The sequence below is a fragment of the Amblyomma americanum genome, chromosome 8, assembly GCF_052857255.1.
Source record: "Amblyomma americanum isolate KBUSLIRL-KWMA chromosome 8, ASM5285725v1, whole genome shotgun sequence".
NCBI classification, from domain to species: Eukaryota; Metazoa; Arthropoda; class Arachnida; order Ixodida; family Ixodidae; genus Amblyomma; species Amblyomma americanum.
Genome location: NC_135504.1, coordinates 14,955,391 through 14,980,336, shown reverse-complemented (window position 1 = coordinate 14,980,336; position 24,946 = coordinate 14,955,391). Strand labels below are relative to the sequence as shown.

Below are 24,946 nucleotides of genomic sequence, written 5' to 3'. Positions count from 1 at the left end.
CGCCAAAACAAATCGAACCCACTCCGCCGTCACATGCGCCCTTGTACATACCTTGCTTTACCACCGCCATCTTCATGTAGTGCGCGCACCATACTTGATCATCTGGTTTCCTTCTGCACGCTCCACGAGCCTTGCGCTATGTTTAAGCTTTGTCATCTTAGGGTGGGATGCGTGGTTGTAGCATACCGCCAAACGCTTCGAAACGCCTTTCCGACGGTGCACATTTGTGGGGGGCTAGTACCCTTAACCACGCGTCGGATTCTAAAAAAGGAACGCTGGTCTGGAACGGGCCGCGTTAAAACATCCTCAGGCCTGCCCGCAGATATTTCACGGACAGACTGATCAGTTCGGGAGAGCATGCTGCTCGGCTTGTCGGAGCTGCATGAAGTGAAGAAGTCGGCGCGAAGCCAGACGAGGGACAGAACAAAATACGCTGATTTCTTCATATGAAGATGATTAGTCTTAACATTTATTCGCCTCTGGATACAAGCTTCCTGCTCCTGCCAGACGGTGACTGCAGCAGCCCGGTATCGGTGGTATACTTTATAGACACCCGCGGCCGCTTGCTGCGTACAGGCGCTGAGGTGGCTTTTCCGGCATAAATTCCGGGCCCGGCAACGGCTGGCAGCGGCATATATCTGTGTTTCACGCAGATGTCTCTCGCACTTAAGCGCCGCGGTGTGCAAAAGCTGCAGCGGCTGCAGTTGCAGCAGGGCCATCACGGCTCAGGCCTGATAACACGCATGTCTAGCAGCGCCGTCAAATGTGCAGATCGGGAACCAGCTGTTCGGTACGGGAATATTTAGGCGTCTTCTGGCCGGTTCTCCACATAAGAACCTTCGTCCTAATCAGTCTTAAACGTGCACTAAGTTACCGTGCTAGTTTGTTTTTTCCTGAAGCCTCGCACCCATTTAAGCCTGGGATATGATGCAGGGTTGTCATAATGCCGAATCTGCAGTATCCTAATAAGCGCTGCTCTGTTTCACAAAAAGTGATATTTATAAGCATTTGAGAATCAGTGTGCAGTAGTGCCGAAACCTGTGCAACGTGTCGAAACTGAGACATATTCTCAATTGTGTACTTAAATAATTTGATTGTGCGTCACTGAGTTGCAAAATGAGCTCTAATAACATTAGAGCCTTTATTGCACCCGAAACGCTTCTAAAGAACAGTGGCTAAGGCACTGTGCTGCTGAGCACAAAGTTGCAGGGCTAAATCTCAGCCGCGGCAGTCATACATTATTCAAGATAAAATGCAGAAAAGCTCTTCTGGGTAATGCTGGTGCACGGTAAATAAATGTTTGTTGTTCAAATAATTCAAAACCGCCTTCCACAAGTATCGCAGGCCCAACTGAAGTTAACGGACTTCAGGCCTGACATACCACACTATGCAAATTTTTTTTTCCTGCTATGCCGCTGACAACTCCGGTTCATCAAAGCACTGTTGAATTCCGAAGGAAATATTTATATCTGTTTCCATGTCGAATAGGACACGCGGGAGGGGGAAGAGGGCAAATATTTAGTTAAAATGTAGAGAGATGGGTGGAGGATAGAATTCTTGAGAACACACAAAAAAGGGCAATGGGCTGGAGGAAAGCCGCCGTCCACTGACTAATGCCTCAACAAAAGGAAACCTTGCCCATGTGAAGACCAGTCTCCTCGTGGGAGTATTAGCTAGCGAACTCAGGCTCTTCCTGATGCATCACATTTTGGTTCCTCTTTAGCTAAGATATTACTTGTTATGAATGCTTGTAGACGCCATGGAAAAGTAAAGGTACTCAAGGACTAGCATACCAATATCTTGTAGCAGTAAAATCACTCTTAAATGTGTTAGTGCCTGAATGATGAAATTAATAAATCTTCATTTTCATTCCTCAACGATCTGCATGCGGCTCTGCTGCTGCTGTGCGTTTGCATTCCGCATTCTTTTCAGGTCAGCACGTATTGCTTGCAACCTTGGGAAAGCAGGTTTAACTCCAAGCTCACAACCTCTGTACCTGCCTCGCTGCATACCCTCACCACCCGTAACGGCAAGGCGCCCCCTATCCTTTTCGCGTTCATCTGCTACCTGTGTCCGCCAATTCCGGTGCAACTGCGATTGCGTCTGATTGCGCCCCATCTGCCACTCATGCAATTGCGCCGCATGGGCTTAGTGCGGGATTTTTTCCGACGAAGCAAATAAATCAGCATTCAACTCAGACACGCATGACAGAGAACAGGAAAGAGGCCGTTTTTGCTTACATTTGCGCCTTAAGAAGCAGAGCACGGGAATAGCAAATTTTTTCAGGATGGAAGTACTGATAAATTGTCTTTTTTTAACTGTCAGTCGGAGGATAAAAGAGGCAAGGACAATTTATTCAGCCGTGTTTCGCTTCATACTATTCTAACCGTAATAATCTTTTCTCTTCAAAACAGCATTCGAAAACTCGCTAGTCATAAAAAAAATCCAAATTAAGAACTCACCCGTGGCGTTCGCTTCCCCATAGCATCCAGGAACAGCTTTGCATAACAAGAAAAATGCACACATGTTATCGCATGTAGTAAGAGCTACAAGAACTCAACACAAGCAGTCCGATCAGGCTACGACTAGAGACATTCGTTACGACAAGTGGCTAAAAAATATAAAATCTTCAGAAACAAAAACATTTTTTGGCTATAAAAGAATAGAGTACTAAAGTGTTTAATTTAAATTAAAGTTTAATAATGAAACTGAGTAAAAATTACACGGGTACGCACAGAAAAAAAAAGGCACACAAGGAGAAGGAGCTACTTTCAACCCAGGTTCTAGTAAACTCCTGCGTCTATTTCTGCGCGCAATGCTCTAAGAGTATGTTTTATCCATGAAGTTGACAAATCCAAAAAATAAGCGTTTATGTTACGCTCTATGAATCATAGTAAAGCCTCAACGCCACAAGCATATTAAGCGCCTGTGTACTTTATACTTCAAGGCACCCCAAGTGTAAATGTTTTACATCAAAAACGTTGCTGTAAGTTTTGAGAACACGCAATTTTTTTGCTAGCCATCGCTCGTTAAATGTACACTTAGTAAGGACCTTCATGACACAATGAGACGCATGCCAGTTTTAGCACACCTCTTAAAAAGTGTGTTTTCACTTAAGAGGACGAAATGTAATTTGGAGTAAGAGAAAATTCTGGTCTTTATGGTATATGCTTACTAGCAGACTCGTTTCCTGCGTAGTGTGAGGAACAAAGAACGTTGTTCTAATAAACCCTTTTAAGTAAAGTGCGTAGCTTCAGGAAATCAAGAAAAAAAACAACAAGCAAGAAAAATCATTCTAGTAAGTGAGAGGGCAGATTAAGTGAGGCTTGATGAGCCAGGAGCGGCTGAAGTTTACTTACCGTTATCAGGGATGTCTTCTGACGCTGCTAACCCTAAAATGGGAAACGTCGTCATTAGAGAAATTTAAAGCATTGTTTTGATAGACTTGTAAAAAAATATAAGCAGTGCGCTTTAAAGGTTAATTAGGCTTTTAAGGCTGATAATATTTCTGTTTGTTTTCGTTTTCGGAGGATGAGATACAAAACGGGATGAGTTGCACAATAGTTCCAGTTTTTAACTATTTACCTAGCTGAGCAATGCTGGAAATTTACGCATAAACACGTTCATAAGAGCTGTAGCCTGCACACTCAGCAAAGAAGAAACTCTGGGAGCATTACATAGTTAAGTGAAGTTAGAAAATAAATAAAATAAAGCGCCAAAAGAGGCAGTTGTGCTATTTCGTTATAGTACGAATTTGCGCAATTAATCCTAATACGTCGCTTTGTGATATAAGCGTCAACAGCTAAACATGGCCCATTGCAGGAAAACGGCTTCTCCAAGTAATTCTGTCCTATGCAAGCTGCGGCCACCTTAGCCCCACAAACTTTCTAATCTCAGCCGCTGATCTGACTTCTGCTAAACGTACTTTCTCTTCGAAGTCGTTTCGTTACCGAAAATGATCATCGGCTACATTTGGTTTTCTGCTGCATGCCCTACCTGCGCCCATTTCTTCTTCATTTAGACTATGATGTCGTAACATCAAGTTTTTTCCTGCCGGACTGTTCCGTCATCCTGTCTCTTAACGTTGCCCCTACAAATTTTCTATCCATAGTTGGCTTCGCTATCCTCAACTTAACTTCAAGGATTTTCGTTAGCCTCAATGTTTCAGCCGCATGGGTCAGTACTGTCCAGATACAACTCTTGTATACTTCCTTTGTGATAACAAGTGCATGAAAGCATACATACACAGCAATTCTGGACAAAAGCACTTTTGAACGAGACACTATTGACACGATTTTGTCATATAATGTAATAGTTAACTGTAACTATCAACGTATCTGCAGATCCCCCGACAGCAGTCTTGAATTTTTTTCTTCTGTTGACGTTTTTGCTATCGTCGAAAGCGTTCCTCATTGCTTTTCTATGGCAGTCTTAACTGTTCGATGCAACCGATGGAAACTCTTTTGATACATATCAGAAGAATCGGTCATTACATTCAATATTACCGTGAAAGTACCTTACAATTTTCCAATTCCCAAATTTTTGTCCGAAATTGCTGTACATGATGTGAAGAAAGTTCTGACATAATTAGTAAGCTAATGACGAAACTCCCGACCAGAAAATAACTATAAATATCATATGAGCACGTTAGGATTTTCTCTGTCTAGTCTAAGGACTGCAGAATTTTCTTACAATCTACACCACAGACAACAAAAACGGGTACACATAGCTTGGATTTACTTGTAAATCGTGCCCCTGCTAAGTTTGTTTAACGATAAACAGCCGCATGCTTACCGGCAGCAATGGAAAACCACAACAGCACAAATCTGGCACGCATCCTGTCTCCAAGCTGTTTCTCCTGACAAGAAAGAGGCGCACAACGTTTTATAGCGCTGCCCTGACCTTCTAGCAGATATGTTTTGGTTCCTGGACTTCATCTAGAGCTAGCAGTGCGAAAAAACAAAAAAGAAAAAAATCGCGACACCTATCAACTTAGAAAGAGGTTGACGTTGAAGGGGGTGACGTTGAAAATGTTGTGCGGGGGTTGACAGTGCGAGAAGGTAACAGCTGGCTTAGAAGTTTTTGACAAACTTAGAAAGTGCACCCATTCTACTGAGGATGAAAAACCAGACATCTCGTTGACGTCATTCTTCATCGAGGTCAGCGGAGTCCTGTTTTCGTCGAAGGCGTTCCTGACAGAAGAAATAAAATTAGCTTTACGTGTAAGTATGAAGCGCCACGCTGGAGCCTTGAAGTTTTTTTATTGGGCATGAATGCCTTGCAGCCTGTAGGAGAGGTTTGAGCGCAGATTTGTCCATACATTGCTTCTGTATTTTTTTTAAAGACACTGGACCTTTTTTTATCCAAGACAACATATCAGAAAGAAACCCATGGGTGCTGACGTCAGTCAGAAACAATACGATTGGGCAAGGCGAATAGTAATCGATTTTCGCAAATCAGGTAAACGATACTTTTAAGGCATGATGCAAATTGATGGTATGATATAAATAAGAATGTATCCAAACGTTTGCAGTGGGTTACTTGGAAAGTTCTCTGATATAGGTCCACATTTCGGGGAACACTTAAGATCAGCCATAAGGGCAGTCGCGCTAGCTTGGGGTCTTCTTTGCCAGGAGTCGTCTGGGGCGTGGGGTAGTCTTCCAAAATTACTTCTCAAACACGGGCACACGGAACCAAATTGAACGAAATTGCCTCAAGGACCTATGCATAGCGTGTCTGACTTGCAATACAATGGTCATAGGTTGGATTCCTGTAAATTAATCCAATTTCTCTTTCACCGCAGTTAGGTTACCTTACATTCTCACATGCCGTAACGACGTTTCAGTCATGTTGCGACTTTATCATCGCAATTATTGTATTGATTTAATCACTTATGACTTCCGCAGCTCCATGTGTGACGTCACAACCCGCTCGACCACTCGAGAATTTCTCGCATGCCAACGCCAATCACGAAGCCGGGTTTCCGTTGAACGGGGCCCTTAACGCTATGGAGGTAAAATTTGTATTCTTGCATGCATGAATCTACATTAATTCCGGTATATGAGCATTCTTATAAAAATTAACACAGGTAGGTATGCCGGTGTATCTTGCGTGCTGAAGTGGGAACCGATGCGAAAGATCAATAAAATCCATAAACTAAGATCAACAAGTAGGCTTGTGGCCATAATTGCCTGGAGCCATGGCGATTCAGTAAGCTCACAGAAATGGAAGATATCAAAATAGATAAATTTTGAAACAACAATGAAGAAGAAAAAATGTGTTTCGAAGTTCTAAAAGAGCATAAAACAAGAGCAATCATACGTACTTTCTGCGCTAAGCGACGGCCGGCGCAATCAACAAAGCTCTTAACCTGTGAGAAGAAAGAAGTTCAGAAACGCCTCTGGATTTCGTGAACAAAAAATTTTCCTGGATATATCCAAACGTAAGCTAAGACTGCGGTGGCTTTACCTCATGTGCGAACAAGAAATGTTTAGTTTTTATATAAGACAGGCTAAAAATATAATGCATTGTTGCTCCAGAACACAGAGAGAGTGGCCTCTGGATTAAAAGATGCCAAAGTTGCCTGAATGAATTTCGACGCTCCCAACAAAGCACTGGCCAGACTCTGCCCACATAAAAGATAGCCCCGGGGAATAAATTTACGCAGGATATAGAAATTTGTCGCGATTTTCTCAACATTGGCTTAAGGGTTTCTGCTTCACTGAGGTCACTCATTCAAAGGAGCCAGGAACACGCCTTATTATTACATATACTTCTATGCGCTAACTAGACCCTAGGAAGCTTTTTTCAGCGCTCAAAATTGCGCTGATACCCACCTTAATCTTTTTGTGCATCAGCCTTATAGCGCCTTCTGCTTGTTAGCGAAACAATGTAAAGCATTGCTTGTGAAGGATATTTTACATTCAAAGAAATATCCTCGAAAACCTAAATTGTTAGGCAAAGTCGCGTGTTTGCATGGCTGCTGAAGTTTCCTGGAAGGTAAATGAATGCTGGCAGAAATAATTTTAAACGAAGTATAAAAGTAAGGTAAGATCGTGAGCAGAATTCAGTTGCCATTAAGTGATCAATTTTTATACCTTCAAAGGAGCCGACTGCATGGGTTGCGAAATTGGTAAGTGCTTGGCGGTTAAGTATGTGGCGTGTGAAACCTGTTGCCTTTAGGTTACACAAGAAACATTTACGCTTTAATTTGAAATAATCAAGTGGGCTTTGAGTTTGCAAAAAGCGGGTAGTGATGGGATAGGTGGGTTAATTTTTTTGTGGAGAGGGAAGTATGTCGATTGCGCCAAAGCTATGTAACCTTCAGCTGCGAAGTCAACATCGCCGGCAAGCTAAAGTTACTTGGAGTATTACTCAGTAAAGGACCGCTGTGAAGGATATATTAGCTGTGAAGGCTAGCGACCGAAAGGGTTTATATTTGCACGTGCGCAGCGCCGCCATGTTCGGGCGACCAGTTTAAAGACAAGATCGTTTCGGCAGTGCTATCCGCGTCTATGCTATATATATATATATATATATATATATATATATATATATATATATATATATATATATATATATATATATATATATATATATATATATATATATAGCAGACAAGTTGAAGGAAATGAGTGAGGGGCCCGTTTGACAAATTTATGAAGGGAGCCAACAGTCACCGAAACCATGGTGCATAGGGGAACGTTAATTTTTTTTTTTATTGTGTTATGCTTATCAGTGGGATAATAATACTTAGATTAATAAATTGCTTAAAGAAAATTACTTATAAAGCAGCAGAAAAAACAACCATGCCGCCGGTGGGATCCGAACCCACGACCTCCGAATATCGCGTCCGGTGCTGCTTTATAAGTAATTTTCTTTAAGCGATTTATTAATATAAGTATTATTATCCCACTGATAAGCGTAACACATTAAAAAAAAATTAACGTTCCCCTATGCACCTTGGTTTCGGTGACTGTTGGCTCCCTTCATTATATATATAGTGTTGTAAAATTGAACTTCCGACGTTTCGCCTGGCTGTGTTCAGCAAATATTTATTTCTGAAGTTATTGAGTGCGTTATGTTAGAATCTTGCGGTTTTCACAATAACTAAAATTGGCATGCCCTGGAGACGTCGAAGCCGGTTATAGTATGCGCGGCAGCCCTGCCGCAACATGCAGAAATTGTGAGAGACACTTAAGCTTCCCCTTAAGCGTATGGCGCGACAGCGTAATGGGTTAAATGTCATATGAGCAGAATTTCATGCCTTACTATACATTCGTAGGCCCCTCGGGGTCCCTAATACCCCTCCTGCAGCAGCGGTGCTGCGGTTAAACGATGCGCCACTGCCCTGCGATGGAAGGTGCTACCAGCGGTGAGCATTGTGCGGCTCAGGTTGCTCTTCCTGAGCGACCAACCATTATTTTAACTGCCACCTGCCACGGTGGGCAGCTTGCTCACTATGCAGTGGGCAGGTTGTGATGACGCAGCAAGGTCACGTGACGTAGCCAGAGTCATGCACGCGATGTTTCTCTCACAACGCCAATGTCGGGTTTTCTGCGTAACGGGGCCTTTAACGTTATGGAGCTAAAATTAGTGTGGGAATTTTTTTATATATAGCTCATGCCACAATTTTCTATCGATGCCGAAAAATATAGCAGGGAATATAAGGAGAATTGACCCCTGCTTGAAACATGCCACATTGCCTATCAATGCAGTCTGTTTTCAGCGCAAATCATAATTGCAAATATGCCCTCAGAGCCACGAAGTGTTTCTCCTGGCTGAGCACGAAATGCAAGAGGTTGTAATGTCGAAGAAAGAAGGGCTTGAAGGCTCGGATGTCGATGTAGACGGTTTTCAATAGCCTGAATGACAGCGGTTACGGTCGTGCGTTTATCTCTCATGTTGGCGTCGAATGCTCTAAAATTGTACAGTGGGCAGCCATCTGAGAAAAATAATTTTTCCTTCTTCAAGCCTAGCATTTACGATGGAGTGAACATTCGTGTAGTTATTGACAACACGCAGCGTAGCGAGAGAGAAGCTGCGACTGTACCTTATAGCCTCCGCATTATGGGCAGCCGTGGTGTCCAGCTCGGACTTGTATGACCAGTGCGTTATAGTGCCGGGTAAGGATGACGGCATCCTGTGCCGAAGCAATATACTGAGAGCCCTTTCCGGACGAAGAAGTTTGCTCGCACGGAATAAATGCTTTACACCACCACTAATATCATCATCATTCCAGTCACCGCCGATATGTCGAAAGCTATCACTTTCAATAGTCGTAGCCCAGCTAGATGACCTGCGAAAGCTCACGAGTTAGCGAAACGCGGACTGTCAAGATCATTAAAAAAGAATATGACGGAAATTTTAATTCAAAATCGTTTTAGAAGCTGCCAATACTCAGACTCTGAGCACCTTTCAAGAAAGAAGCAACACCTAATGAAGCTACCATGCAAAAGTAAACGATAAAAGGTGGCGCCATATTTCGTTTGTCACCTATTTTCTTTACTTCAGTCCTGGAAGAAGGTTTTAATAAAGCTTTCCAGACACGTAAAACATGATCTCCATTAAAGAGTCACACGGAACTTGTAGAACCGGCGTTACAGCCGGTAATTAGCCAAAAATATTGTGAGTAGAGTCTTTTACAGCCGATTATTGCAGTAACGTTTATTCTCAACGCAATATAGTAACAGAAATGCCTCGGTGACTGAAAGTACGTAAAATTAGAAACGAAAACATGGTGGCGCCATTAAGTTACAAAGCGCTATGTACAGACCCCTCATACAAGAACAGTTTAGATCTGGTGACATGTAGTGTTCTAAGTGCTTTTATTATGATAACATATCTAAATTTGCGTGTTAAAATATTACGATGCATAAACCACAGTGCCAAACCTCCGAAATGAATTACTGCTAGCGAATATACATTCGCCTCGCACGTGGAAGCACCATAAAGCCTAGGAAAACCGAATTCGAGAGCGTATCAAAAATTAAAAAAAAACAGCGTCCAGCTACAGCTTATATTTGGTCGTCGAAGCAGCGTCACTTATGGCGAAAGTGAACATCAGCAGTATTTACCAGAAAACGTGCCGGTGAGAACCACACGCCCTGCTTATTCAACTCAAGCTCTCGGTTCTAGCTTATAAACACGCCTCTCTGTTTTCGTGCATAGTGTGCAAACGCTACAATGCTAACTTATGGAACTTTCGTGCATGCGCAAGGCTATTCTTTTGCTAGCGTTCTGCGCATGTACGCTCTGGACCCGCTATTTCGCTAAACGCTCAGCGGCATGCTAAAATAATAAACCGCGCTATACCAAAATTTTCCAGTGACTCAAGCCACACTGCGAATGGTCTGATGAGGAAGGCACATTTTGTGTTCCTCGTGGCACTTGGAAGATTGCATTGGCGACGTGCAGAAGGTTTTCAGTGTTGTATGAAGTAGGAAGTATTACTGGTGAAGCAAGTTGGTCTTCTTAACAGCACAAAATTCTGCCCCGTTTATGTGCAACATTTCTGGACAAAAGTTTCGCACATTGCAAAAATTGTAAGGTACTGGGATGAAAAAGAGTAAATAGAAAAACAAAATTACATGACATGCGCAGTACCGATCATGATTGCACCGCTCAATTTCGTGCTCCAATAAATTTTTACTGTTATGAAAATATTTAAGGTAATGGACCATTTTGCGAACGTGTAGCAAACTCTTGCTTTTAAAGATTTTTCCTCGCTAGCATAGAGTCGCTAAGACTGCCTTAGAAAACTAATAAGGAACGCTTTTGATGGTGACAAAAACGTTAATAGAAAAAAAGGGAGGCCAGCGGACGATAGATTTGCGGATATATTGTTTGTAATAGTTATATCTTAGAATATATGAAAACAAATTGCCTTCAAGAACACTTTCTTGTTAAAAAATTTTTTGTCCAGAATTGTTCGGTACGATCTCATAGAGAGCACCTTAAGAAAAACACACAGATGGTTTATTGCCGTTGTCAGTGTGTGAACTTTGCAAGATCCAAGCTTTGCAACACTTGCTGTTCTGTTGCCTTGAAAAAGGTGACAATGACGCAGACAATGGCCTTTCGTGTCGAAGTTTCAGCTGTTGTGCTCCGAAGCAACTCTCGAAAACAACGCCGTTTTCTTCCCAGTTTATTTTCTTCTATTTTTCAACAGTAGGGTACCACCCTGTACGGCGTCAATAGTGCCGTCGAAAGCGCTGTCAGAGCTTACATTGAACGTAAACACGCTCGTGCATTTGTCACTGCCCCACTGAAAATTAAATAGTTAACATCCATTACTCTATCATAATCCGAAGTTTTCTTCATCACTTGAATAAATTATTCAATGACGGCCCAAAATGAAATTAGTTCTTGCTAAAACGATACACACGAGGGTTTCACCTCTTCCTGTGAGATTTAGGACCGTTTCAGATATCAAAAACAAAAACAAAACAAAGCATCGCCAATTGAAAATGAACGCAATGGAGAAGAAAACTGACCGATCAAGAAATAAATGTCTGTGGCTCGGAGACGTCGGAACACGCCACCATATATATGTGGTAAGATCCAGCAGGGATAGTGCCCTCGCATACTTCATTTCTTAAAAACTTCGTGAAGAGCTTCAAAAAGCGGTCACACTATTCGGCCGGTATGTGCAGCATCGAATGAGAACGCAACTTTGTTAGGATCCAAGGCGTGTCCTGTGATTGCGACCAACGAGATGTTTTGGTATTTGCGTCGTTGAGTCAAAACACATCTTTGGGCCCAAGGCGGGTCATATGAATGCGACCACCGAGATGGTTTAAAGTAGATGCGCATTCATTAAATAGCGGATAATGGGTTCGCGCCTATTTCGTTTTTTTTTGGGTTTGTTTCATAAAAATGGAAGTAATTTTGCGACACAATTGAAACGGGGATAATCGTCGCCATCTAGGCGGAAACCTGAAGCGTTGGTATAAGGCTACAGTGTTCCTTCGTTTCGTCGCGGTATTGGCCAAGCACTCAAATAAAGCGGACGATTGCGTGACCATTTTCATATTGAGCATCGAAAGAAAAGCAGGAAACAGAGGTCTATGTGTATTTATTCAATTCTGGAGGACTTACTAGCAATTAACTAATTTCGTTAATTACTCGAAGGAATTAGCGATAAAAATTGCTTATTATTTAAAAAGTCGGTCATTAGAACTTCCCATTGACTCACTACTAATTATTACAAACCATAATTACACTCTCGCTGGATGACTGATTGTTCATGAGGACATGGTCTGTCCACACTTTCTTTCTGCAGCCCGTGGTGACGCAGATTGTCCACGGCGCTCATGGGGCAAGAAATGCGTTAGCATTAAAAGTTAAGATTGAAGTCTATTTGCGCCTGCAGCATTTCTTGTCCTGTGGACATCACCATTGGTGGAAAAGCTCGCGATTGCATAGAGAAGTAGCAGATTTAAATGTGCATGTTTTGACACTCACAATAAACCACTGGTATATATGACGTGTTGTGTTGTGAGGTGTTGCCATTCTATTGATTTGCTCAATTTGCGCTTTTGGTTTGAGTCACATTGATTTGTTTTAACGCGGAACTGTAGCATAATTAATTGATCATTATTGAAGTAAAAATGTTTCAGGACGGTCGAGCTACAAACTAATCAATAAATACCTCATCCTGATTTTGGATAACCACACGTAGAGGCGACGACTGTCCGCCAGTTAGGAAAGCGGCGAAAAGGGATATCAAAATAACCCGTTTATTCGGCTGACTCGTGCCCACAAAGATTTGAATGACTCGGTGGCGGCGTAGCAACAAACGTAGCAAGAAGCGTGAGCAAACAAACAGTACAAAAATTCGTATCATAACGCCCTTATCAAAGAAGCATCAGCTCGATGAGTTAGAAGAAAGGGAAAGGAAGGCAAAAGTAAGCACTGAGACAGAAAACTCAAGCCTCCATCAGCGTTCATAATAAGGCTTCAGGCGCACAACATGCACAACTCCTGGAGGTGAATGGCGGCCCTGAGATTCTGTAACTCCGTCGGGGACGACATCGTGGCTAAGTGCTCAGATTCGACGAAGAATCTTGTACGGGTCGATGTAGCTGCGCAAGGAGCTTTTCGCTGAGTCCGTGACAGCGAGTGGGTGTACACCCATAAGCTCTCCTGGGGCTTGCATTCTCTGTGGATTCGGCGTAGATTTTAACGTCGAGCGTCGGTGCTCAGCTGGTCCTTGATCTATAACGTCACCGGGTACGTCGTCGGGCTTCTTCCACGCCCTGAAGGTAGGCGGCAGCATCTTTGCTGTTTGCACCAGTAACGTTTGGGAGCATGGCATCGAACGTGATGGCGGCCTTCCTGGCGTGTACGAGCCTAAACGGTGTCATCTCGGTAGTCTCCTGCGCAGCGGTGTTGTACGCAAAGACGACGTAAGGAAGAGTGGCATCCAAAGTCGTGTGTTCGGCGCCCACATACATGGCTAGCGTGTCAGCGATGGTTTTGTTCAGACTCTCTATAAGTCCGTTGGTCGGGGGATGATATGCAGCAATTCGACGGTGGCTTGTATTTCTGCAGTTCAGAATGGCTTGAGTAAGCCTGGCCGTAAATACTCTTCCTTTATCCTTGATCAGAACTTCTGGGACGCCGTGGCGCAAAAGCATCAGCTCGAAGGAAAATTTTGCGACTTCCGCCGCAGTATCACTGGGCAGGGCTTTTGCTCGGGTGTAGTGGGCGCACGTAGTCGGCCGACACGATTATCCACTTGTTGCCCGATGCTGACGTTGGGAAGGAGCTCGAGGAGATTTATTCTAATCTGCTGAGAGGGCGTACCCGTGATGTTATATTCCCGTACTCCTTGATACTATAGGCTTCAATAGTATAAGGAACCCCCGCGGTGGCTCATCGGTGATGGCGCTCGGCTGCTGACCTGAAAGACGCGGGTTCGATCCCGGCCGCGGCGGCGGAGTTTCTATGAAGGCGAAATTTTTTAGGCCCGTGTTTTGTGCGATGTCAGTGCACGTTAATGATCCCCAGGTGGTCGAAATTACCGGAGCCCTTCACTACGGCATCCCTCATAGCCTGAGTCGCTTTGGGACGTTAAACCGCAATAAATCAAATCAAATATAAGTCAAGCTTCAATCGTATAGGTGGCCTGATCATTGGTGTTTTCGACGGTGAAACTCACGGCATGCTTTGACGTACCTTGACGGGTCCTGTAAAAAAAAAAAACATTTCGTGCCATTCTCTATAGGGGAATGCCTGAAATGCCAGCCGGCATGAGGAGATGCACTTTTTCGATCTGTTGGTAACAATAACAGGTACCAGGGTCAGAAGACTGGCACAATAACTTTTTTCTTGCACGTGACTCCTGCCTACTTTTGGGTTGACAGCATTATGGTGTTTAACGTCCCAAAGTAACCCTGGCTATGGGACGCCATAGTTGAAGTCTGCGGACAAATTTGACCACTTAGAGTTCTTTAACGTGCACGGAAGTGAAATTGTACACGGGCTTCAAGCATTTCGCTACCATCAAAATGCAACCGCAGCGGCCGGGATCGAACCTGCGTCTTTCCAGTCAGCAGCCGAGCACGATAAATACTGTGCCACGACGTCTTGCAAACTTTTGCTGCCGACTATATGCAGGATATGTTTGTGAATGTGCATGTAGCACTAAAGTACGGAATTCGGAAGACAACGCTGCTGCCAGAGCAGATTTCAGGAAAAGTGTCCATCCGTCATTTGTCAACGTAAATTATCAGGAAAAAGCAATGATGTTTGAGAAGGCCAGTCATAGAATAACCTCCAAAGTGCGAGAGTTGCTTCGCTCAAAATTTATTCAGGGTAGCTAGCAGAGCGTCCATGCGAAATGAAAGATTTCGAAACGTGCTTTTCATCAGTTCAGAGAGCACCTGGAAGAAAACAGCGACGTGGCAAGGATTACGTGAAGTTTCCGTACTTTCATACATACACAACGTTATCTTGTGTGCTTGGATTTGTTATAGAAGTACCTTTTTGACGCTGCCTTTATTTCTGAATTAAAAGCCAACCTCTTTCTCTCACGACCGTTTGCATGAGGATTTTTTGGATAAACATGTCAAAGTCTTCTACGTAAGATCTGTCTTCAAGACGAGGGATAGATTCTAAGTGAACTTCAAGTTTGGACATGACACGAAAGCAATACAAAAATATTGCTACATTGTATTTTCCTCTTTCTGTGGCTACTGCAAGAAATCCAAGGTTCAAATTTTGCACAGCAAATATCAAAAGAGCAAAGCGCCTTCTTCCAAGATGTGGTAAGAAGTTTGAGATGGTCATATATTTTTCAAGATCGCTTATAACTTGTCCAACACATTGCTTTTGCCACAGTGCGTTGTCCACGAGTGGGAAATAGCCTTTTGCTATACTTATATAGACCCCATGAAACCATCCGCCAGATGTGAATTTCTCAAATGACGAGCTAAGACCTTGGATTATTTAGAACGGACCTGATTAAAGGTGCCGAAGAAGAGTTAAAGTGCCCGCTAATTAAGGCCGAGGTTCGGGCACTTCCAGTCGGGCTCAGTAGTGAGAGCGAGCAAGTGTCAACGTAAGGAAAATCCATTACGAAAATTGTTTTACTATTGGAGAAGCAAGTAAGGAAATAAGTGGAAAGCGAAAGTGACTTTAAGGCACCGAGTGGTTTGCGTCACGGTCTGCAGCAGCCGTCGCACATTGGTTTCTCTCACGGCAACAGAAGATGTGCTCTCTCGAGCATAATACAAATATCAGGCGGCAGTTTTCTTGAAAGTTTTCGCTCGGAGATAATCCATTCCAGCCTCAATAAAAGGAAACAAGTGAACTTTGCAACACCAAGCTACTGCAATGAAGTAAGTGATGTTTGTTAGAGCCGTGTACACATTTGTCACAAAGCGCTGGAATTAGAGAACTTAGAAACGAGGATGGAAGATTTGTCTTATAGGTATTTTAGCGATATCATCATCCCAGGTTTTTGTTATACAGGATGCACATGATGGAAGAACGGAATATCAAAATCGGGCTGACAGGATGTTTGTAATTAAACTCTGCGAATTTCAAGAAGCGTGGGTGATGAAAGCTGACCACGGAGGCACTGCCGGTAGAATGAAAGTCAAAACAAGGAATTCAAAACGAGAGCCTTAGTTTTGTGAGTTTAGTTTGCTACTGTCAGAATTCTGCAGACAAGAAGCAAATGGTTTTGCAGCTTAAAATTTCCTCTTAGTCCTTTAGACATTTTTGATAAAAATACTAAATATACACCAAATGATTACTTCATTCTCATCTAGCCTGCCTTACCTGTATTAAAGTTTAGGCCTTAAGCACTGCTTGCGTCGATGTATGCAATAGCTTGAAGCGTCTGCTTGTGCTTGCAACCAATTTAAGGTTCACCTCGAGACTACATGATACCGCTGCCTCTATAATTTACTCTTCCTCTGCTGTGCATGGCTGTATTGCGCCGGGTACCTCACATGCCTAACAGTTGCCGCCCTTAATCACTACTCTCCACCCTACCACGACTGCCGCAGTGAACAAAAAGAAACGAATATCTTCCTTTAAGAGCAAAGGGTTGTGGACAAGGTAAGCGCCACTTAAGTTCAAGTGTGATCTAGGGATCTAGAATGTGGTAAGCGAAGACTGAAGAAAGCGAAAAAATGGAGAGAGTTATGAGCACTAAGTGGCGTAAACAATGAATGGCACGTAATGTTTCCAGATAAACACGCATTCATTTCTTGGGCAATGCTTGCCTTGCAATGAAGCGCTGCGCCTAACCCACCCTCGGACTTTTTTTCTTCGGTACTTACAAGCCATGGAGAAGAGGCTGGCTATTGGATTACGACTCCCAAACACAGAAGCCGCGCTCTTCGAGATGTCGCAAGCAATGCTCATTAACACCGTTTTGGGCGCCGTGTTCACAAGATAAGAGAAGGCGCACTGCAAATAAATAAATAAATATATTAGCAGTGGACACCGTGCTTAATAGCAAGTGCTTCGTTTGTGAAATGCGCATATCGCAGGGCTTTGCTTTAATTTTATTGCTTGCTCATGCACCGTGTTATTGAACAGAATACAAAGCAATACTGAGATAGTTCTTCAAAACTCATTTTCACAGAACAGAACTTCTGTTAAAACTTCTGTAAAAAAGTTATATTGGGTCGATAGATTACTTTGCGGAAATAGTTGTCGGATTGCGCGGGAAAATGCCTAGATTTTCATCTACTGCCTGTATACCTCAGTACTGAGCAGAGAGGAGAGTAGTCTTAAAAACTGTTTAGCAATCAATTGCCGTGATGTATGCAGAAACTGAAAAAATAGTAAACTATTATACGCCTACGGTGCACGAGTAGTGGAAGCTACGGATCATTTTCGACCATATATTATAGAGGAGGCAAAACGCTAAAGCGCCCGCGTGCTGTGCGATGTCAGTGCCGGTTAAAAATCCCCAGGTGGTCGAAATTATTCCGGAGCCCTCCACTACGGCGCCTCTTTCTTCCTTTCTTCTTTCACTCCTTCCTTTATTCCTTCCCTTACGGTGCGGTTCAGGTGTCCGCCGATATATGAGAGAGATACTGCGCCATTTCCTTTCCCCAGAAAACCAATTATTATTATTATTATTATTATTATTATTATTATTATTATTATTATTATTATTATTATTATTATAAGCATGCTACGAAGTATCAGCATTGGAGAGTTGCTTCATTTCAATAGTCAGGGCTAGATTAACGGGCAATTGTAAAAGGTGTAGTTTTGGGTAACGAAATACAGAGAAGAAAGTGGTTCCGTTTTGATTTTATGAACTCCGTCAGGATAAAAATAAAAAAATAGGGGTCAGAACTGTTTATCCATGGAAAATTGCTCCACAAACAAGGTGGTCAGAAACGATGATTTCTAAGCTACACGAGTAAGAAAAAGACTGAAGACATTTCTTGTTTCCGAAGTGTGTAATCTCAGGAAACTAGTACGTTTTCTTCAATAGTGGAGCGCGAGAAACACGGACTGAAGAGTTTTAAATCGTTATACGGCTGCTCTTTTTCCAAGTCTCAACCAGCTTATTCACTAACGACCCGAGCGGAACAAACACTGCGAAAGAATGTAATCAGAAAACGTATTTACTTACTTGACCAGCCGAGCTAAGAGACATCAGGAACGATAGCTGAAAACATGAGAAATAAAAAATTTCGATCCTTCTAAAACACTTTTCATCCTCATCAAGATTCCATGAAGCGCTATCGAGCGTACGGAAATAGACACGGAAAAAAAAGTAATAGCAGAGAATTATTGAAAAAGACATTGCACACCATTGAAAAGACTGCATCATGGTCATCGTCATGCAAAATGATATTTTGTGGTGAGTCTCTTTATTTGAAGAAAAGTATTTGTCTTGAGGTATGTTTTTTTAGTACAGTCGGAGAAAGTAGAAACTGACCCCCCCCCCCCCCCCTCCCCCCTTTCCAATACCGAACCGTGCCGCAATACATAGGGATGCAGCCTGACCATGCACTCCGGGTGCAGGGGTGCTGTGAGTGCCTTTTGTCACCTGTAGTGCCTTATTCCCTGCAGACTAATGAGGACCACTCAGCTAAATATTTTTTAAACGCCTGAAGTTACTTCACGGCGCTGAGAAGGTTACCCCCAACCTATTCATGGTCATCCACATCGCCTCATGGAGATGAATACTTTCGCCTGTAAATTTGCCATCTGGAGGCTCTAGTGGAAACGGCGATTTAAACGCGCGTATGTTGTTTCCTACACACCGAGCGCAGTGCAGAAGGAAATAAATCGTTAGTGTCGCTGGAACATCTCTAACATCTCTAAGATATTTATTATAACAATGAGGACAAGCACACAGTGCATCATTAACTGTGTCTAATCTATATTTGAGAAAATGTTGCACATTGCAAATTTTTGAACAAAAAAGTAAAACAACAAATAATATAGATGAAATCAAAAGCACTGAAAATATTAGGACATCATTTCCGCGCTGCCAACAATGACCGTAATGTCGTGTTGATAAAGAGAAGCCACAAGCATGTTTACAGATTAGGATTGAAAGCGCAGCTCTTATAGAGCCGTTTCATTCATAGTGCCATCGTAACAAGTGTTCATTAGCTACACTGCCATGGAAAATGCACAAAACTACGCATACGCTAGTTGCACCGTGTTAAGCCAAAAGGTTTGGCTTAATGGATTTTTCGCTTTCTTACTCGGGAAGAAAACACTTGCAGAACCATTTTGTTGCTATTAATTTCAGGCTTATTTCTGCAGAGCTAGATAAGCTCTCATCCGCATGTTTTTCATGTGTTATTGGTGATATTCTGCTATAGAAACATTGGACGCGAAGGATCAGTCCGTTAACGTTCGCTAAGTGAGCGACACGATAGTGTTTATGAGTGGCTTTGCCACATGCCTCAAACTTGATGCCGCTCAGTGCCTGATAGACCCGAAAGTGTGTTTTCGTTATCAGATCAACCATTCGCTTCCTGGGCTTTAATTGGGATGTTCACATGTGCACCTGCTCTATGTAAGCGTTCAATGCAGTTCCGCAGTTGCTAATGTGCACACTCGAAAACTTGGGATATTTATGGCCACAAAGGTAGTTAACGCTTTACCCTCCTTTCATGAAGAAAGAAACTCCTCCGGCGCCGCACACGTGCTCTCATCCCTCCGTGTGCGGTAACCCTCCCCCGCGGTCTTACCCGTGCAGAGGAGGTTGCGCTTAGGAGGATCCGGGTCGGGGTTGCCCTCACACCAGCCATCACTCGGACGTGGCCTCAGTACCGAGAATTGTTTGCTCGGCCTGGGTGTCCGATATGTACACACGAAAACATTGAAGCCGACACTCATCACTTACTGTGGGACTGCCCAGCTCTCAAGCCTACAAGGATCCGGCACCTGAAGGCAGCGGGTCTTTCACCAAGCAACCCTGCTTCAAACATTGCCTGGACGCAGGGACCGCACCATCGCTCTCTACTGGACTTCATCAAATGAGCTAGCCCTTTTCCGCTCATTTAATCATTCCTACATCTTTCATTACACCTTCACCCATCCCTGGGGCAATAAATTTCGCTTAAAAAAAACTGGCGCAAAAAAAGCTCTGTTTGGATAGTTGGAAAGGAGAGCAGCGCACACCTCTTCCGCACTCCCGGATAATAAAAGCAGAGGTTGCCAAAGTCACGTAGAATTTTCTACGCCATAATCGCAGAAGTTTGTTATAACAAATCTTGTAATTTTAAAGCCAAGCGTTCGACATCAAACAAAGTTTGTTTTTCCTTTTGCTCTGAGGGCGATTCAACCTTGCTAAAAGGTACAAGTAACTTATTTTTGCGCGTCTGTGTAACAGATTGCGGGCAGTGCTGTGTTCCGAAAATAACTACTGGAGAATCGATTTCATGTTTTGTACTCACATCGACTGTAGTTCCGTTCTCGCACATCTTCAGCGTGTTCTTGAGGCACTGTGAGAAGTAGGCAATTAAATTTTGACAACACGTGACACTCAGAACAGAAGACTCGAAATCAGCCACTGTAATATAGACCTGTTTATTTTGAGCACAGAGCCAAACAAAGCAATATAGACATGATATATTTCTCTTGTAACAACTGTCTAATTTTCGCAGTCAAGATGGTCAGAAAAAAAAGCCGGCTAATGATGTATAACCGATGGACAAAACCTATTGATGAGTATTTATCTCTATTTATGTCTTCTCCCCGATGAAGACTTGCCCATCAGACTTGCGCACCGAATTCTTTTCCACAGAGAGTTTAAAGCCGTTCATTCTTCTAAAGCAGTTGTAACTACCTATATTCTGAAAACGATGAAACAATGGAAAGAAGGGTAGATACTTGGGCTTGTTGGTTCATTTCAAGGGTAGAATTCATAGCGCAAAAAAGACAGGGACACAGAGACTGCGGTGTCGTCTTTCTGTGTCCCTGTCTTTTTTGCGCTATGAATTCTACCCTTGAAATGGAAAGAAGCATCACGGCAGGTTGGTGTCGAAAGTTTTACGGTCTTACATTTCCGACGCTTCCTGGAAAGGCCATTTTTATTTCTCCTTGGCAGACACTGGTCGTTTGAGAAATGCTTGAGTCAAATTCACGTTGTCGGAACCTGGACATCAAACCGCCTAGAAAGGAGAAAAATGCCTAGAGCTTCAGACGAGCGTATCAATCTGAGAGGAAATCAAATAAATAAAGGAAAAAAATTCAGCGCGTATTCAGTTCCTTTACCGAAAAAAAATGACACAGGCTGTGCCTGAAGCAATGCGTTTTTAAATTATTGTGATATTTGAAAATTGGTGGATTTAGTTTGGCTTGGGGGAGTTTAACGTTCCAAAGCGACTCAGGCTATGAGGGACGCCGTAGTGAAGGGCCCCAGAAATTTCGACCACCTGGGGTTCTTTAGCGTGCACTGACATCGCACAATACACGGGCCTCTAGAACTTCGCCTCCATAGAAATTCAACGACAGCGGGTTGGATCGAACCCGCGTCCTTAGGGTCAACAGCCGAGCGTCATAACCACACAGCCATTGCGGCGGCCTAAAACTTGGTGGAAGGACACCGATTTTCATTTTATAAAGCACTCCGAATTGTTGATGTGAATGGAAACACTGAAGCAAGAATACGTTGTTTTGCCTAAGTGCGCCGGTTTTACGCAGAATGTGCTAATGGGCGCTCCTTATCTCATTGGCAATCTCTGTGGATAGGGTATGCGATCAGTTGCGTTTGACAGAATGAACTATGGTGTGCATAACTTCAGTTTCAGAAGACGGTGCCGAGGGCACAGGTGGGAGCCGAAACATTAAATCATGGACATAACTTGAGCGCCAATAATAGCTAGGTCAGTCTCTTTTATATGTGTAACGAATCCCAAATTTTACAACTTTAACATCCCTGGTTCACATTCCCAAGTTTTCTGCTCTTAGGTTTCGGAAGAAAGACACAGAAGTGAAGGCAGATGCGAAAGCGCATTTTAAAATAGGAATGTTGTTAACGTGCAGTGCCTTCTGCAACCTCTTTGTTTACCTTAATCTCTCTAGGTGTTTAAAATTAGATTTATTTTCAAACAGCAAGCACTAATTAAGCAAAAAGAGATTATAATAAATGCGTTTGAGGAAAAGCTCCTTGTACTCGGAATATTTGTGGATTTTTCAAAAGCATTTGACCTGCTTAATCATGATTTACTGGTACATAAACTCAATCACTATGACGTTAGAGGAATGAGCTTATATTTAATTCAATCATATTTGAAATATCGTAAACAAATGGTATCCCTTAATCACGCTATATTAAACTCACAACCTATCCTCTCTGGTGTACCCCAGGGCAGCATTCTGGGGCCGCTATTATTTAATATCTACGTTAATGATATATTTTCTGCTCCTCTTCCTGTGCACATAATAGCGTATGCAGACGACCTCACAATGCTTGCCTTGAGTAATACAGAAACTGACCTACTAGCACTCGGCAATCAGTCCTTAGAATTCCTGCGTCAATGGTCCTCTAAGAATTTCTTAAAAGTAAACATTACCAAGACGAAAGCAATTTTGTTTCGCGCTAAAAACAGAATGGTGCGTGCAAATCTCGACCTTTGGTTAGGAAACAAAAAAATTGAGGTCGTGTGAGCTGTGAATTGTCTTGGTGTTGTTTTCACCGAATCTCGTAATTGGGATAAACATATTGAGAATATGTGCGCTAAGATAAACAGGATTAATGACATCATATGCCGCCAAAGACACACACTTCCCTTCCCCCCCCAAAAAAAAATATTAATTTACAATGCATTTATATTGCCATATATAACCTATTGTCTCATTGTATGGGGGAAAACAACCAAGCAAAACCAAATGAAAATTCTAATTGTTCGAAAACGAGCAATTAGATTAATAGCTAATGTACCATGGTGTACTCATACTGGTCCCTACTTTGCAAAGTTTAATATCATGACAATCTCAGAGTTATTCCCATTCAAGCTAATCTCCATGTATAAAAATGCTGTTTCCACTAATAATAATTTCCTTTTATCAAGTGTCAACCTAAATCGTTCGATCCCATCCTACAATACACGGAACAAAATGTCATGGTGTGTACCTTTCTGCCGCACCACATACGGTAAGCAGTCGTTGACATATAGTTTATCACATTACCTAAATATTCTGCAAAATAACAACATTACACTTGAAGAGACTTCACGGTGTAAATTAGTCACACTTATTGCCATATTTGAATGTACATAGTTCATGATTAGAAGATATATATATATATATATATATATATATATATATATATATATATATATATATATATATATATATAGCTTCGTGTACTTTCTTTTACTTACATTGTATCTCGGGTGATTGTTAATGAGTTTCCTGTACATAAAAATGTGGAGTAGTTTTCGTCAAATATCGTCCAGTGATATTAGAAGCGTAACATTATGCCAATGTCAGATGTAGATACTTTGTAACTGTATTTTTTTGTGTGTGTGTTTGTGAGTGCGCCCTTCCACTGTTGTGATGTGATCAGCTGCTGGGCTATACACCCCGGCAGAGGGCGCAGGGTGTCTCTCAAGCTGCAACAACGCAGCTTTTTGCCTTGCGCCCTCTCTCCTTGCTGCAGATGTAACCTTGTGAGAGTTAATAAAATATATCGTATCGTATCGTATTTGATTAGCACACTTCGGCTCATCAGTGCGGCCGTTCAGCTTAATATCCTTCGGTTTTATCTTCAGCTCATAAAAGCGCCCTTTTCTGATGAAAGGAAACCATGTTTCCTTGGTAATTTTCAGGAGGCTGTGGTACCGTGAGAACGTAATAGTGAGGTGAAATGCCGTACTGGGGCGCAAAATTTTTTGCTCCTTTATATCCCGGCAAGCCACAGAAAAACTCAGCAGAACAGGCTTTGTCTTATTTTCTGGTATCATTATCAAATCAAGGGAAGAGAATTTTTGAGAAGGAAATAAATTTTGAATGCTCATGTGCGCGTGTTTGTGCCACGGAACATTGCACAATCAGGGCGTGGATGAAATCAAAAGTCCAATTTCCTCTGTGATGAAAACAATAAAGGATATGGAAAAAGTAAAAAACAAATTAAGAAAGGAACTCAACGATGGGGCCCTCAGGGAACAAAGCTGCCTTGTGAGATGGTTAGATTTTTACTATAATCACTGAAGAAAATATTTCGCAAATACACTACCCGGAATAGGTGAAGCTGTGCTGCGTAAATAATCATATGATACAATATATGAGCGCTTGAATTCTTCGTATAAAGCAGGGGTCCTATCAATCATGCCACTTTTCTTACCCAACTTTGAACACGGCGATCATGTTGCAAAACGGGCAATTACACCTCCGTATGGAAAGCTGTTAAATGCGGCCGCGTCTAATTGCATGGCACTACTTTAATGCGCTGCAGAAGGGAACCAATAAACATATAGGGGTGATTATTATATATATAAAAAACAATCTTAGTATAGTTAGTAAACATCAACCGTTTACATTACTATGTCTTCCTTGAAGCATTTGCAGGTTTTCACTGCTCCAATCTCAATTGGCATCGTGGGAAAGAAAAATTACTACTTACCGACAATTGGGAAGTTTTTTACTGCGGCAGCTGCCAACTTCTGGACCGCGACGAAGGCGTTCTGCGCATCGAGGTTTCTTAAGGCGCCTTCTGCAATGCACTAAAAGCGAAGAAAAACCATGAAAAAAAGCTAAACGAATCAAAATAAAAACATTTTTGCGCCTTATGCTTTATCAATTCCCTCGAGAAAGCGCAAATATTTATATTACGTTGCCGGCACAAAAAAAGCGAAGGTTCATCTGTTTAGGGTTTTAGATTTAAGGTATTGTGTCAGAAGGTAACTAGTAAAATATCGCTTTACACTCCTTGAGGTAAAGTCCTTAAGCTATATTTTGTTGCGGTTTGACATTGTCAAATACAATCCAAATCGTTCTG

General features: G+C 42.5%; 2 protein-coding genes across 4 annotated transcripts in view; both read right to left on the bottom strand.

Moving 5' to 3' along the window:
* LOC144100077 (uncharacterized) overlaps positions 1 to 24,946 on the bottom strand; it is a 276,109-nt gene that overhangs the window by 14,260 nt on the left and 236,903 nt on the right. For all 3 annotated transcript variants that reach the window (XM_077633118.1, XM_077633119.1, XM_077633120.1), the window contains exons 2-4: positions 4,795 to 4,858; positions 3,360 to 3,392; positions 2,463 to 2,498 (exon numbers count right to left, since the gene is read on the bottom strand). In XM_077633118.1, coding sequence (XP_077489244.1) covers positions 2,463 to 2,498; positions 3,360 to 3,392; positions 4,795 to 4,837 — 112 coding nt within the window. In that variant the 5' untranslated portion in view covers positions 4,838 to 4,858. The remainder of the gene's footprint in view (positions 1 to 2,462; positions 2,499 to 3,359; positions 3,393 to 4,794; positions 4,859 to 24,946) is intronic.
* On the bottom strand, positions 13,049 to 24,665 carry LOC144102169 (uncharacterized). Its single transcript, XM_077635483.1, has 6 exons — positions 24,572 to 24,665; positions 21,007 to 21,116; positions 20,400 to 20,447; positions 18,113 to 18,148; positions 16,797 to 16,926; positions 13,049 to 13,284 (listed from the first exon to the last, which is right to left on the bottom strand). Exons 2-6 carry the CDS (start codon positions 21,106 to 21,108, stop codon positions 13,049 to 13,051), a joined length of 552 nt encoding a protein of 183 aa, XP_077491609.1. The 5' UTR covers positions 21,109 to 21,116; positions 24,572 to 24,665.

Excerpts from the sequence above, each read along its gene's own strand:
- LOC144102169 (XM_077635483.1), bottom strand. The coding sequence starts at position 21,108 with ATGTCCAGGTTCCGACAACGTGAATTTGACTCAAGCATTTCTCAAACG. Across the intron at positions 18,149-20,399 it reads AGAACGGAACTACAGTCGAT|CTATCGTTCCTGATGTCTCT; the intron begins GTGAGTACAAAA and ends TCATGTTTTCAG. Across the intron at positions 16,927-18,112 it reads CTCTTAGCTCGGCTGGTCAA|TGCGCCTTCTCTTATCTTGT; the intron begins GTAAGTAAATAC and ends ATTTATTTGCAG.